Source organism: Fopius arisanus, unplaced genomic scaffold, assembly GCF_000806365.1.
Source record: "Fopius arisanus strain USDA-PBARC FA_bdor unplaced genomic scaffold, ASM80636v1 scaffold00020, whole genome shotgun sequence".
Classification (NCBI taxonomy): domain Eukaryota; kingdom Metazoa; phylum Arthropoda; class Insecta; order Hymenoptera; family Braconidae; genus Fopius; species Fopius arisanus.
In genome coordinates, this window is record NW_011887759.1 from 684,172 (window position 1) to 700,060 (window position 15,889).

Consider the following 15,889-nt stretch of genomic DNA (forward strand, 5'->3'; position numbering starts at 1 on the left):
TGACACTGTCCACCTCAAATAATAATCTAGCTTCAAACCATTAGAAAAGTGAAGGAAAACTGGTTAAAAAAATTTTCATACCAGAACGAGAATAAAGCTTCCGTTAAAAAGCATTGAAGGGACGAAGTGAGAAAATTCCATTTTCAATTCCCAAAAAATTATCTAACTGAAACACATATGTTATTAGAATCCAATAACCTATTCATCACAAATATACTCACAATTAACACGAATAAACTTTTTTTTTTTAATTCGTCATGTCCGTTGGGTCGTGATATTTTTGCGCTATATACTGGAATTTAAATAAAAAAAATGTCCTCTCGAGTAGAAAAATTAATCCACTCATCATCTGATAGTGGATAAATGAATCGCACTGATTGTTACATTATGACAGATTTATCGATGTATTGAAACATCATGTTAAACGCGAAAATAATAGATTGGTCGAGTATAATATTATGGATACATTATCATAATCGAGCCTCCCCGATTTGCTCTGCCATTCGTTATTGTTGGTTACTTATATCCTGATAGACAGAGTTGCCTCAAGGCTTTTTCTCGGCTGATCGATTTGCATCGAGGAAATCATTAAGTTCGATAATTTTTTCATCATCATTACATAACACCAATTGTAGGACATTAGCATTTGGCTAGTTGTTCACCAATTGATTGACCATTACGCCAATTCCATAGTTAAACATAATTTTTATGGATTTCTGGGAACCGTCAGCGGCTATCATTACGCATGATTATTCTTTTTCATACTTCCCAGTGTTTTTTTTTTAATTATATAATTGCTTTTTTATTCTAACAGTTGTTTTATCATCGCGGTGGGAATTTTCATGATGAGTCGGATGCGGTGACATTACACCTTTCGTCCGAATTCTCACACCGATGTACGTCAATCGGTAAATGATACATCAGGAAAGACCCGTTCTGACATTTAACTCAGATTTACACCGATAGCCATCAGCTCGTGAACACGACACTCGTAATCTGGTTAATGATCATACGATCGAGACATCAAGGGGAGAATCAAGAAAATCAATAAATTAAATATTTGGTGAAGAAATTGATCGAATATCGGCTTGAGAAAAATTCCAGTAAGAATAAAAAAATATGAAATATGAAAAAAAAAAAATTGTCGGGTCACGCAATTTTTCTGTGGACCTGAGAGTTTCCCATAAATTGTTAAAATCCTAATTGTAAAATCCTTAGAATGTTCCCCAATAAATAATCGATAATTGAACAGATTTTCGATTTTATTAAGTATGTCATAAATTCGTTATGATTAATTTTTTTAATTCTGTGTATCTCTGTCCGAAATACTGGAATTTTCGAAGAATTTAATGCAAATGAGGAGGCACATTCCTCTCTATACAAATAAAAACGAGATTCAAGTTCAGCTGACCCCTAAACGGGGCCTTGAATATAAATCCAAATTCGATAATTCACAATTTCAAAGGGTTTTTTTAGAATTCCGAATAAATGCCACTGATCACTTGTTGAGACAATTATCTGTAATCGCTCAATAAAGAATTGAATGAATTATTTTAATTGGTTAAGCCAGCGATTGGCATTGGGTGTGGTTGAAGTTGTTATCAATGAATATTGATGGTGCTATCGATATTGGGCACGGGGGACCGGGTTCACAAATGAGTCAGCTGATGTGGAATGCAATGTCTTGTTAACAGCGACAAATCGCTCGGTAGATCAAGTGCCACAACGTCTATGAGTAAACGTAAGGCTGTGATGCTGGCCTTGGTACATGAAAGTAAAGATCAGGTTTGTCTACACACATACTAGTGCATATGAATTAGTTCAATTATATCCAAATGTCGTGCGTTAAACGGCTTCATTTCAGGGAATTTTTTCCTCATCGTTGGAAGTTTTTTCTGTCGGCTGGTCTTGGGAAATTTTTTCGATGACAATTGCTCGTCACATTATTGATCGTGGAAATTCCTAAGTGACCACAGAGGGGATGTCTTGACGTGGAATTTACAAGAAATTTGACCACTCGCAGGTGACATTCCACCGGCTTTTGCCGGGGTTCCCAAGCCGAGTTATCAGGTGTGACGTCTGCATCATCAATATCTCCAGCTAATTGTCCATTTAAGCTGTCAGTCATCGATTTGGGCCCGAATAATTTTAATATCCTCGGAGTTGTCATCGTCCATTCATTGTATAACAGGGAAAAATTCCTGTAACGCAGGATATTATGACTGGAATTTGTTAGGGAAGAAATTTATTTTTGAAGACTACTAATTTTCAGGGCAGTGACACCTGATTTACAGGAAAAATCTTAGGTTTCTAAAATTTTAGGTTTCAGGATTTCAGGATTTTTTAAGGCGTGAAGATGAAACTTCCTGAATATTTTTGAATTTCTAATTTTATGTGAATATTCACCCAGATTGTATGGAATTTCGAGTGAAATTTTTCTTTTTTTATCGTCTCTAAATAGCATTCAGTATTAATGTTATCAAAATATGTCACAATCAGATTTACTGGAATGGTCTGATTTTCGACTCGTTTCTACGGAAAAATAGGATATTGAAAATAATTTCAAGAATTTTGCACGGCAAATTTCGACAAAAATGTTTAACAGTGATGATCTGAAAATCAATAAAACCAATTCGGTTAACGATTAAAACACTTGAGTGTTCATTCACGAAAAAAAATCATTAAAAAAAGGGTGTGGATAAGAAATATGGGATAAATTATGATCACGTTATTGTTAAACCGTTTCAATTATCGCAATTAACACTTTCCTGGGGCCTTCATACTGTCTTATTATGAAAAAAAGACCATTCACCTCTGTTCGGATAGTTTTTACCGGCATTTCGAGTACTATCAGCTGTTGTGACGTTTGAATATTTTATCTTCATGATCGAGTCCACAAATTTTCACTGACTAAATTTTCAGTAGTAAATTTAATAAAATTACAAAATAAAAGGACTTTTTATAGATTATTCATAGAAGAAGAAAGAACGATTGCGATAGACTTTTCCGGTGCGTCGAATTATTAGATATTCAAAATTTTGTTACTAAACAATAAATTACGTCGATCCTATGATAGAACAGAAAACAGGAAAACAAAAAAAAGCACTTGGATTTCTAGGATTGCTAGGTCACATTGAATTGTTTCATAATTTCAAATAAAATTGTCGATCGTCGATGACGTCTGCGCCTTTCATTTTACTATTCATTATCATTTAATCTTTGTAGTGACTAATCGTTAAAATGGAGAATTCCCCACGTCACAGGATAACCCACGTCACAGCCATATTGTTTGATTTCTCTACAATGAAAATATTTCAATGAAAATTTCCCAAGTTTTCCTTGTAAAACCTGTAAAAATGTTTAATAGGTCATTCTGCTGATAAATTGGGGATTCAAATAATTCTCAAAAATATTGAAATCTTGCTGGGCGAATTCGAAAATGAATTCGATTCAATTCTGGAAGGTAACAAATTCATTCATTAAGACGTGAATCATGACCATCTCGAAGTGGATAACTATACATCCGGATGAAACCCGAGCCTCTAGGATTCTCCATGGAGGACAAAGAATTTCATTAACTGACGCTTAAATTTTTTTTACTTTTCCAGTGACTCAGTAGATGCTTTCCGGTAATTAGAACTCTGTTGATGATAACGAAAATTGAATTTTTTCGAAAGTGAACGGTATCTTTTCATGACGGTGAACACGATGTACGGGGAACGAAGAAATTTCGGTCATAGCTTTTTCAATCTGCTGGAAATTTCCTTGAATTTCCATCCAAATGAAAAATACGCTGCAATTTAAAATAAATTGTAATTGAAATTGAATGCGAACTCACATATTTCAAAGTTCCGTGGAAAAATGCAGCGGAGATTTCGCTCCTACAAGTTCTTCCCCGAAATTGTGAATTTCCAAGATGTCCAGAAGCATGAGTGTTGCGAACAGGTTGAAAATATGCGAGACTTGCCACGAAAAATAGAAGTAAAAATTTGGAGTGCAACTTGACGAGCGTGGGTGCCTCAGGATTCCCCGATCCGTCCTCTGAAACGAGCAATAAAAAAAAGTGCGACCAATAAGATGACGAGATTAGAGATAGACGAATAATTGGTGAGTGGTCCAGCATGAATGATATGGTGGTGGTAACTGGAATGGATGTTAAATAAGGAAAGCACTGAAGGTATTGCAAGATTGCGTGGACCAGCCAAAAGCCCTCTATGAATTTAAAAACCTCCCACCGACAAATCTCATTCTCCTCATGATCCACGGGCATTTTTTTTCCCCTTGTCTGGGAAAAATAGTGGGGGGGCACCCCTGACCCGAGCGCGAGGCGGTGAAGGGAGGTAACGTTTATATGCAGCAGCAATCCGCCCCGACGTCGCATTCGCTCGTTCGCTTCACCAAAGCAGGAGACGAAATATCAGCCGTGAGATAAAAAGATAACATTACCCACAGATATTGTTTGTTTTTTTATCAAATCTCTGGAGTGATATTGGAACAACTGTCTTGGAGAAAACACCTCAACACCGTGAACACTCAAAAACATCAATCGACAGACAGAAAAAGTTTTTTTTTGTGGTCGAAGGAATTTTATCAATTCGCGAGTTATCACTTATCTTTCATCAGCTCCAAGTTCTTTTTGGTCCATCCTGATTAACATCGGCACCAACGTTCGACTTTTGTGGAGATTAATTCAAGGGCAGTGAGGCTCCAGCGTGTGTCAGTCACTCTCTTACTGTTGAACTTGGGGGCGTCTCGAAGAGGCTGTTTGTCCTTTGGAGTATTTTCTTGCTGAGGAAAGGCTTGTTGAGGACATTATGATGGCTGTCGCCGCTGCACAGAAGAACCGCGAGATGTTCGCTATCAAGAAATCATACAGCATCGAGGTGAGTACCTGTTGTCCCTTTTAATCGTCTTTTCTATCTTATGAATCGTATCAATTATTGGAGATAGTGGAAAGTTCAAATAAATGTTGAGATAATAATTAGCTTATGTTATTCCGGTCTACGTGACTACCGGTACATCTTTCGTAACATCCGAAAAAAATTACATCAGAAAAATATGAAGAGTAAATAAAATCGAAAGCATGGAATAACGCCGCGATTCCGAGAGATTTAATTTCACGCATGGTCTTGTCCTCTTTCATCTTTCTTTTTCCGGTGTGTGTTGCTTCCTCGTCACGTACCACACAAACGAGCTGTTTCATCGAGAGTGAAATCCCTCACTAACTATCGTTGGGATCTACCCAGAGACTGGGGAAACGAATGACGAATGGAGAAAGTTCACGGGATTTAATTGTCAAGTTGGTTGCACAACGACCTTGCGGTGGATGGCTAATTGCCATCTAGGGCCATCTTCATTTATCATTTGTCGTGTAATTTTACATTTTTTGGGGATTAACGGTGTTGGTATTTATAAAGAGTTAAAATTCCCCGGGTGGATCCTTGGCCCATCGTCCTGGATCCATTATTTCATTCATCAAGGACACGTTTTTGCGCTTTAGTTTGTTGTTGACGATTTGAGAAACACATGGCATCGGGTAAAAATAAATTTATCAATCCGGTTTTTCATGGTTTTTTGATTCTGGTGACGTCGAATAGTTGGGGGTGATGAAATTTTTTGGCAGTCGCAAAGACTCACTCGGTCAACTCCTCACAACTAGTCATTGACCGCGAATTTTCGCTCTTTTAAGCTTTCAATCGTCGGGGTTGTCTGATCAATTTCGGACTATTCCACTTGCTTTCAAACTCCCTCTCGTTATCGATACACCCGCAGTCGCTAATTATTGTCGAAATCAATTAAATGGGTGCAATTGGTGAAGATGAAGAGATGGATTTTAGGATCTCATGAATCGGTAATTCATCATCGAATTGCAATGATTACGCTCCGTTGGGGGTGAATCTTATTCGTTAGGCTGATCTTAGGCTAGCGGTTGGAAATGGCAATGCAGATTACCGCAGAAGAAAAAACATAAAAAAAGGACTTGTCATTATCTCGAGGCGTCAGAGTGTGGAATTCTTCAACGTACTTTCTCCGCGTTATACAAATTCTATCGTCATCTTTTTTTTGACGCCTGCAGCCGGGAATGTTCTCGGACACCAGTGAAATTAACGAAATTAAATTCGGGAAATTAACGAAATGCATTCTCCTCAAAGGCTCTTCTCCCATTAATTTCATTTATCAATATTTTTTCATTTATTCATCAGAAATTATTTGGTCAATTTTATTGACAAAAAATTCTTTTTTCTCTGACTGTAGTTTTTATAAATTGTCTCACCAATACTATCGTAAATTCATGTACGTGTACTTGTGTATTTTGCTCCGTGTGGGTTGCCCTTCATTCCAACAAGTTTCGACACTGAAGTTCACAGCTTCAACGAAGTTTTCGTTGTCATATGAGCTGTCAATATTTTTGTTTAATGACAGAGATGGTGAAACGAGATAAATCGATAACGATTTGAATTTTCTAGGGCTTCAGGGTAAAGGCAAGTGTTAATATTGAAAATTATTTCATCATTCCCTTGATGACCTGAGTTCAACGACATTGAATCACCTGTCAAGTGTTTGACAAAAAAAAATAAAGATTGTTGGAGGTCCAGTGTGGCACGGAGAAAGTCCTGTACGTTACTCGCACTTTCGTGCCGTTATAGCTGTTAGATGATGATGTTTGTTACAATCTACCGAGTAATCTGGTCGATTATGTCACACCAACCTGTCAAGACAAATTACTACATCGGCGATTATTCAAAACACTCGATCTACATCAATAGCGCGACCATAAATACCCAATAAATCATGGAAAACAGTATAAAACAGTTGACTTGTTGGTAAAACTTTGAGAGTATTTAAAATGGCCCTGTTGATCTATAAGAGAAATATTTTGGCGTGTAATATTTGGGCGATATTTCCCTTTTCGATAACGGCTAAATTGAAATTGAAATCGGATTGATCGAGTTGTTCATTACAGTACAGAAATTAATTTTGAGCGTTACCTAATGTCCCAGGAACAAAATGCAGATAAATGAGTAGCGAAGTAAACTAGGATAAGTGGATTTTTTTTCGATTTTTTTTATCACTTGAATTGAACGTTCTCTCAAACGTGGTCCCATTTTTGAGCTACTGTGAAAATATCCCAGTTTATCACTTCGTCACAAAAATTCCTTATAAAATCCTCCTTGACGAGTACACGAAGAGAAATTCCTTAAAAAAATTCCAATGCTATTATCTATTATCTAAAAATTCATTAAATACCATCACGTGATATTTCCACTGGAATTCGTGTCCAAAATGCACATTGTTACTGATAGAAAGTCAAGTGTATTGAAAAATTGAAGAAGATATTCCTGAAAAGTGATACAATAAGTGAAGAATCCGTTGAACGATAAAATAAAATAAAAATAGCGAATCACGCGGCGACTTAGTGGCAAGTGGAAAAACCGAGACCTTGTTCGTATTTTCCGAAGGCAGTGAAATCAGGTGTAGCCCTCCCCCCCCCCTCCCCCGCACTGATGCCACAAGTATTCAATTAAAAATCATGATGTTTTAATGAAAAATAAATAGAGGAGGCGGTGGAGGGGCCAGAGGATGCCGTCAACGGGGAATAATATCGGACGGATAATCATGGATTGAGAAATCAATCGTCCTTGTCGACATGATAATTATGAATATGTTATAAATATGAGAACGAAGTGATTGTGAAGGAGAGAATACTGGCTGCGGCTGGTTGAGTCCCTGAGTCAACGTTAACCATTTGGATGTGTTGTACGGGATTACAACCGTTATAAGTTGGAGGCTCGACACGTCTCCTTTTCTTTCACATGTATCTACCGCGATAATTCTCAACCACGCGCGCGCCGCTACAATATGCTAATCTCCATCCATTTAATTGCTGCATTTATTCCCCCTTTTTTTACCATTTTTTCTACTCTTTTTTTATCACCACTTCGACTCAGATGCTTATCACCTGTTTTCGCAAAATCATTTTCTCCGTGGGCCAATACAAAGTATATCCTCAATCATTGCATTTCTCCGGAATTTTAAACAAGAATAATATTAGTCAATGAAAAATTCTTTTTATGGATTTTATTACTGTTTTTTAATCTTTTTTTTTCATTAGTTTTCAGATACTTTTTACGATTGATTGTGAATAATCTGATTTAACTAGTCTTGTCAATGATTGTGCTTTTTAGGAAATTTTAAAGCAGAAGAATGATATTAATCGGTAAAAAATGATTTCAATCGATCTCGAAGGATTTACAGTGGGTGTCTTTATTGCTTGGTATTATTTAAAAAATTGAGGAATTGAGGATGATCTCGGTTTCTCTTCTTTACCTCGCGTGAATAGCGACAAAGACGACGGAAGATAGTAAATGACAAAAATTGATTTACAATTTTTGTAAATAATGCAATTGAATTTGGTTTGACAACAACATGACGGACGAGGTCAATGGCGTGCGACAGTCGGGCACTTGATCAAGGTTTTTCCATCAAAGCAAACCATGCATTCCGGTTAATACGCATCCCATACCTGGGAATAATCGACAGGCTGATGCAATTGCACACTCATCGCTCGTCTATCCGCCGGCAAAAGTACTTGGCCCACTTAGCCGACTCTCGGTGCACGCGACTCACAATAAAGTCACTACACATTTTTTACTCTTAAACCGCCACCGAGCCAGAAATTCCACTCTGCCAAGTTGTCGAGGGCCAATTAATCCTGGGACCCACAGGTGGTCGTAGGTACCTGGTAGCAATTTCCGTGGTTATTTCCTCCTGGGGAATGATCCGGAAGAGCCTGGAGGGTCTCTCACACGTCTCGATTGATTAATTTTACGCATGAGTTTGTTTCGTGAATTCAGTGGTCTAACTTTGAATTTACTTTGGATTAATTTCAGAACGGCTATCCGGCGCGTCGCAGATCCCTTGTGGATGATGCCCGTTTTGAGACGCTCGTGGTGAAGCAAACGAAGCAGAGCGTGCTTGAGGAAGCTCGTCACAGAGCCAATGGTCAGTCTCAAAAGCAATCATCCAAACTTTTAAAAAGCGCTCGAAAGCTTCAAAGAAAGAAAGCTTTCAAGAAAGCTTCTTGAAAGCGAACAAGCTGTAATGGCTTCCCTATTATTAAACTTATTAAAATAAATATAAAGTTAATTAATGTTTTCGATTGGCATTCAATTCAAATTCACGTAATTAAGCTTTGATATGGTGTTGACTGAAATTTCAAGGAATATGAGTTTTAATGTTGCCTGCATGTCGCACGTATTATTATTTTTTTTTCTTTAATTTTGATTAGACTCAAGCACGGATCCAGCTTCCGCTCAAGAGACGCAGAATCATGAGGAGCCGTACTTTTCATCAAGCGATGACGAACAGGGCGAATCACTGAGATTCGTTAGTAAGGAAGGAGGTAATTGCCGGCCCAATTGATCTATTCTCTCGCGCATTTTTATTTCTGTAGTTTGCATGAGTGTTGAGTGTTGTCTTTATTTTTAGAAGCCAAAGCAGAAGCTTCATCCTCGGATGGCGAGGGAAAACCCAATGTTGACGACGGTAAGACATAATATAATGGACTTAAATGATTATTCCGTACCAAATGAGTGAATTGTTTAACGTCACATCACTCTTGACAACCCACCTCTTCATTTTTTCAGATTTGTTTCATAGATCAGTTCGAAAAAATGATTTTTGTTCTGTTTAAAATTTTTTTTTTTCAATATCTCAATAACCAGTTCTATTCATTCGATTTTGAACTATTAGTTGCGATGAATTTTGAAGATGGTGGTGGTGAGCTATTGACTCATTTGACGAGGAATACCTCAAATAAAAAAAATCAACTCCGAGAAAAAGTGTAAAAGTCCAGGCGTACTGGGTTGTCGAAAAAATGTCAAGGAAAGTCCTTAAGTGTCCGAGGGTAACTGGGTGAGGAGGAGTAAATGGAGGGTGAAACCGTCGCCATTGTCGTGGAGTTAGACGAACGAAAAGTAAAAAAAGAGTTCTATGCATTTTCAGGGGTAAACGTTAAGACGCCTTTTCGTTAGCAGCCTGTAAAGTGTTCTGCGTTGAAACATAACTAGATATTTCTATTTGGCACTCTGAGAACACCCACGCCTCGTCCTCCAGTGCTTAAAGAACGTTATTGGACTTCCTTTACTGTGATTCGAGCAAATGGACTCTAAATCGATTTCTTCTCTCACGCCACTCGTAATGCATTCTTAACATTCTCCTTGAATTTTCCCAGATTACGGACTCACCGAGGAGGAAGTGGTGCTGGCAAAGACCATTGCCGAGAGTCCGGAGGGTGAATCAGCAGTTCAAAAAGCAGCACTTATGCTTCGCTTGAAAGATGGTATTGGTTCACTGGCACGTATATTGAAAACTGTTGAGAACTTCAAGGGCAGTGTAACTCATCTTGAGTCTCGACCATCACGCAAAGAGGGTACCCAATTCGATGTTCTCATTAAGGTTGACATGACACGTCAGTGTCTCCTCCAGTTGATTAGAAATTTGAGACAGAGTTCAGCACTTGGTGAGGTTTCTTTGCTGGCTGACAATTCTGTCAGTATCAAGGATCCCTGGTTTCCACGTCATGCATCTGAACTTGACAACTGCAATCATCTGATGACAAAGTACGAGCCTGATCTTGACATGAATCATCCGGGTTTTGCTGACAAGGAGTATCGTGCACGCAGAAAGGTCATCGCTGAGATAGCATTTGCGTACAAATATGGCGATCCGATTCCCTCAATTCCCTACACCGAGACCGAGAATGAGACATGGCTTCGTGTTTTCAATACTGTTGTCGACCTAGTGCCAAAGCACGCCTGCATTGAGTACCAGAGAGTATTCAAGAAATTGCGCGAGGAGAAGATCTTCGAGGCCCACCGCATCCCTCAGCTGCAGGAGGTCAGTGAATTCCTGAAGAAAAACACTGGTTTCACCCTTCGTCCAGCTGCTGGTCTACTCACAGCTAGGGATTTCCTCTCCAGTTTGGCTTTCAGGATATTCCAGAGCACCCAGTATGTCAGACATATCAACAGTCCGTACCACACACCCGAGCCGTAAGTGTTCTTATTATCATTAGATCGTGGGGAAGTTGAAAATTCATGTGGGATGAGAGTTTGGGGAGAACTTTCGTGACCACAGGGTACGTGCGCCAAGTTTTCGGATATACTGACAATCGATACCCTGCGTTATCACAGGCGTGCAGAGTCAATCGAGTAGTTGGTAATGGTGGGTAGGTGGAAAGAGATTTTAATGGAATCAGGCTTGCTGCTCTGAAGCTTGTAATGGAAACTCTAATTGGCTTTTAACGACACGGCGACGTGAATAATTTCATTGACGACGGGTTTCGTGCTTCACCCGGGGATTGTCTCCGCCTATGTACAAAAATATCCGAGATTGATGCACTAATCGCGAAAGTTAAAACAATGCAATGTTCATTTTCACAAAAGCTGGGCCCTACACATTTTTTCATTCAAATCCCCATATTTTTACTGTCTTCAATGCTTTAACGTATTGATCTACAATTTTACTGTATTTCAATTTTTATATAAGACGAGATCATCCGCGCATGCTCAGTACGGGTATGCATTGGAAATATTTGAGATTTACCTCTTACGGGTATTCGGTATTTTATACGGTCATTCGAGATATTTATTGATAATGAAACGATTTATATTTTGTTGATACTTGTCTGTTCCAGTGACTGCATCCACGAACTTCTTGGACATATGCCACTTCTGGCTGATCCCAGTTTCGCCCAGTTCTCCCAGGAGATCGGTTTGGCCTCCCTCGGAGCATCAGACGAGGAGATAGAGAAACTCTCTACCATCTACTGGTTCACCGTTGAATTCGGTCTCTGCAAGGAAGGAACAGAAGTGAAGGCATACGGCGCTGGTCTTCTCTCAGCCTACGGTGAGCTTCTTCACTCCCTGAGTGATAAGTGCGAGCACCGATCCTTCGATCCATCCACTACTGCAGTTCAACCTTATCAGGACCAGGACTACCAGCCGATTTACTACGTCGCCGAGAGCTTCGAGGATGCGAAGGAAAAATTCCGTCGCTGGGTGTCAACAATGAGCAGGCCTTTCGAGGTCAGGTTCAACCCACACACTCAGACTGTCGAGGTTCTCGATACCGTCGAGAGGCTCGAGGGTCTCGTTGCCCAGCTCAACCTTGAGATGACCCATCTGACGAATGCCATGAACAAGATCAAGGCACGAGTGTAAACTCATTGCTCCAATCCAAATCACTTCTACCCCTCCGACATGTGATCCACCCTCTTATTTAAGGATTCACATTATCTTATCTCCTCGTGTCAGCGTCAATGTCAACGTCATCATCATCATCACTTGTCGTTATCATTTTACCCTGTATAAAGTCGTCACTCATGATCCTCAGTCTCAATTATTTGACTCCAACGTCACTATCACTAGTTTCGCATTCGCCCAGGCGGTAAGACTCTTTGATTTCATGGATTACCTGTGAAATTTATCATTGAGTCATGTATTGTTTTGACTCCACGGAGGAATGCTTTCCTTTTGTCTACGAACGGTCGAGAAAATAAATGGAGTTGGATTTTGGGTGAAATGCTAGACAAAAATGTGTTACGTGACTTTTGGACTGTCAAATAAGGCGGACTATTATAATTGTATTATTATATTATTCGTGTAATCCCTCTGATGAAAATACGGTAGACACAGTTCGAAGCTAACGACTGCGATCTCCGCTCTAACTTTGTGTGATCCTCTAGATTGCTAATTAGCCCGCTGTTACCAACTAACTATTAAATTAAACATTTAACGCGGGATTTATGATATTATTATTTTTATTATTCCGTCGATACGGCTAAGACAGCGTTTTACGTTCTATCACAAGTAGATCTCTCAATCGCATCGGTATGAATGTGTTTTAGGATTCAACGATTTAGTTTCGGTTTTTTACAGTCGTTGGCGATTACACGTGAAACGATAGAAAGTATTCTAATTTAATTGATTGTGTATTTTTTTTATCATTTAAGAGGGTATCTATCTTCTGAGTGTTTTGTGGACAGATAATGTCCAGCTATGATCAAGGAAAATAAATGTTTAATGCCTTTAGAATTGCACCTCCTATCTGTGCACCGAAACTTTTAAAAATGTTTAAAGAATTAACTGTGTATTCACCAGTAATCGAGAACGCATTGCGCGATGCAATTACTTAATCCTTTTAGATTGTTGTATCCCATGAAGATTTTTTGTTTGTATTATATTGTAAAGTACACGAATAAAATGATATAATCACTTGAAATCAATTGAAATTATTTGAAATCATCGAATCGACAAAAAAATTCGATTCGATTTTTGTCACTTGTTCGAATTTATCAAGATATATCCCAGAGAATTATAATTCTCTATCACTGTTGTCGGTTTTCTTTTTTTTTTTTAGTTATGAAGGTTATCTGGGTAGCTCATGAAAATCCCTGAAAATTTTCTAGTTAATTATGAAATTTTCAGTGTGATCAATTTTTCAAATTGTAAGTGTTGAAAAATTTTTGGGCAGTCACGGTGGGTTCTGAGGGCGAAATGTTCACAATCGGCCTGCGGCATTTCTTTTTAGAAGAAGGTTCATTAATGGGAGGTTTCGGGGGTTACATAAAATTCCTGACGGTTGTCTCCACCATTTTTGGAGGGATCTTCTATTACGTGCCCATATCACGTTCATGTGAGTGAGATAAATGAAAAAACCAGTGATGTCGCCGATATTACACGATAATTCAATAAAAAAATTAATTATTAACGAACCGTTGAGTCTTCAATGACTAATCGACTGAATTCCCGCATTCTGTCTTAAGATTTCCGCAAGGGTTGTCACATTCTCATTGACCTCGTGGCCCTCACCTTGAAATCAGCCCTGAATTCCTTCGAAAGTGATCCTGAAACTGTGAATCAGACAAGGGTGACATTTCCAAATGTTCTCAACCACCGAGAACACAGAATTTCCAAGGAAGAAAGACGCCGGCGGAGACAGGAGATTCGAATAAAAAATCGAGGAAATGATGGAAATAGAAATGAAGATTTCTCAACAGTCCAGCTCTATCCCGGTCGTGGTTTAGAGCTTCAGAAGTATATGAGAGGTTCTCACGGTGGGATTCAAGAGGCCGAAATCTACACATTGAAGTAAACAACTGATAACGATCTAGTCAAAATAGAATATATTCGTCTAATTAATTAAATCCCCAGGGATCCTCGGAATGCCACCCCGGCTGACGTCAAGTGGAGCAAATCAACGATCAGACGGAGAGACGATGTTGCTTTGTATTCTGAGAACGATGATGCGAGGACTGTAAATAGCAAAGCTGATGTCAGTAACAAAACCACGAGAATAAATTTAAAACAAGAAAAAAAAAATGAACAACTATTAACGAACCAGTTCCGTTCCAGGATATAAATCACTTGAAAAAGAGGAAAAGTAGGACTCGGCGGGATGACACAGAGATTCAAAAACTCGAGGACAAATTGCGGAAATTGCGCAGAAGGATTCGATCGATAGCAACAGTACCTGATAAAGATTTTAAACAGCAGAAGGAGATGGAAGCCCTCGCGATAATAGAAGAGCTTCTGATAAACAGTGATTATAAAATTGAAATAAAGCGGTTGAAGAATATCGCGAACAGGCCAGAGGATGATAAGAGGGTTATCGATGTTATCAGTGAGGAAATTATTACTTCAGGGATGAAATCCCGGGGATCGTCAAGGCAGGGATCCCCAAGAGTTCTGGGATTACCCAAGACCGCGGTAGAAGACACCTCCGAAGACGTTGCAGTTCAGCCTCCACTGGTGAATGGTAACTCTTGTCTGACCATTAACAGATGTCTCTATCCTCTCATTCCTAATTAATCAAAGTAATGAGATAATTATTAATTATTCAGACAGGGTAACACCGATGATGAAGAACGCCCTTCACTGGGTTTTTGGGCGGTGTCCCAAAGTCTCATTAACAACGAAATTTCACTCCACGAAAATTGACAAGGAGGATTGATCATGGAAAATGCGTGATCCAGATTTTAATTTCATCAATGTTTATGAAACCTGCGATGTTTAATTACATGGGGTGGCTAGAAAAATGATGAATAAAATGGGGAGGGTAGGAGATTGGAAAAAGTGAAAAAAATGGTAAAATATGATGGATATGATAGATGTAATGTTTGGCAGGGGTTTTGAGTGAGTCAAAAAAAGATCGCGCGGTGTCTTGGGTAAGCTTGAAGAAGAATGGTTTATCAAGTGACTGGTGTAAGACAGTCGAGCTCCAACCGACAAACGCGCCGGATCTTTCTCACGCAAAATTCATTCCCGCGAAACTGTTTAAAACACGTGACCCCTTTTTCCATTGAAATAAATACGAATGAGTAAAGTTGGTAATTCAATTTTCCACGGTCTGGGGCTCTCACGAAGTACCAAAATAGAAGCAGAAAGGGATTGAATTAATGTGTGATAAAGAGTGAAATAATTTTTCATCTCCGGAAATCTTGAGTAAACTGGATTTTCATTGAAGGTAACTTAACATTAATTTCACCGCTGCCGTCGGTCCTCAGTTTTACATCTATTTATTTTTTCTATTAATTTTCATAACGGTATTATGTCCGGGAATTGAGGGCAGCGCGTGAATGAAATTTCATTAACTAGAAACAATGAGTGGATCAGTGGAGGATAAAATAAAATGGTAGAAAAAAAATTGTTGAGATTCCAGGGAAGCACGTGCGTTCTATAAATCAGGGATGGGCAACCTTCAGGTAGCTCGGAGCAGAGTCATAAACTCGAGTTAGGAATCCAATAAAGTTTATAACCATGCCAATTATAAGGGTCCTAGTACGATCATAGTAGGGACAGTAGTGGGGGCCTCACAGTCACCGTAT

At 38.9% G+C, this 15,889-nt stretch overlaps 3 protein-coding genes across 3 annotated transcripts in view; all 3 read left to right on the plus strand.

The window, feature by feature from the left end:
* The first annotated feature begins 4,393 nt into the window (after positions 1-4,393).
* ple (tyrosine hydroxylase ple) lies at positions 4,394-13,284 on the plus strand. Its single transcript, XM_011301097.1, has 6 exons — positions 4,394-4,883; positions 8,892-9,003; positions 9,290-9,403; positions 9,490-9,546; positions 10,235-11,054; positions 11,699-13,284. The coding sequence occupies exons 1-6, from the start codon at positions 4,815-4,817 to the stop codon at positions 12,222-12,224; spliced, it is 1,698 nt and encodes a 565-aa protein (XP_011299399.1). The 5' UTR covers positions 4,394-4,814; the 3' UTR covers positions 12,225-13,284.
* Positions 13,285-13,465: 181 nt separating this feature from the next.
* On the plus strand, positions 13,466-15,365 carry LOC105264306 (uncharacterized). The gene is made up of 5 exons (XM_011301102.1): positions 13,466-13,698; positions 13,829-14,153; positions 14,217-14,337; positions 14,418-14,820; positions 14,906-15,365. Exons 1-5 carry the CDS (start codon positions 13,560-13,562, stop codon positions 15,013-15,015), a joined length of 1,098 nt encoding a protein of 365 aa, XP_011299404.1. The 5' UTR covers positions 13,466-13,559; the 3' UTR covers positions 15,016-15,365.
* The window catches only part of LOC105264305 (ras-related and estrogen-regulated growth inhibitor), a 7,125-nt gene continuing 6,508 nt past the window's right edge, over positions 15,273-15,889 (plus strand). Inside the window, exon 1 of the mRNA XM_011301100.1 lies at positions 15,273-15,528. The gene's annotated coding sequence lies outside the window, so the exon portion shown is untranslated. The remainder of the gene's footprint in view (positions 15,529-15,889) is intronic.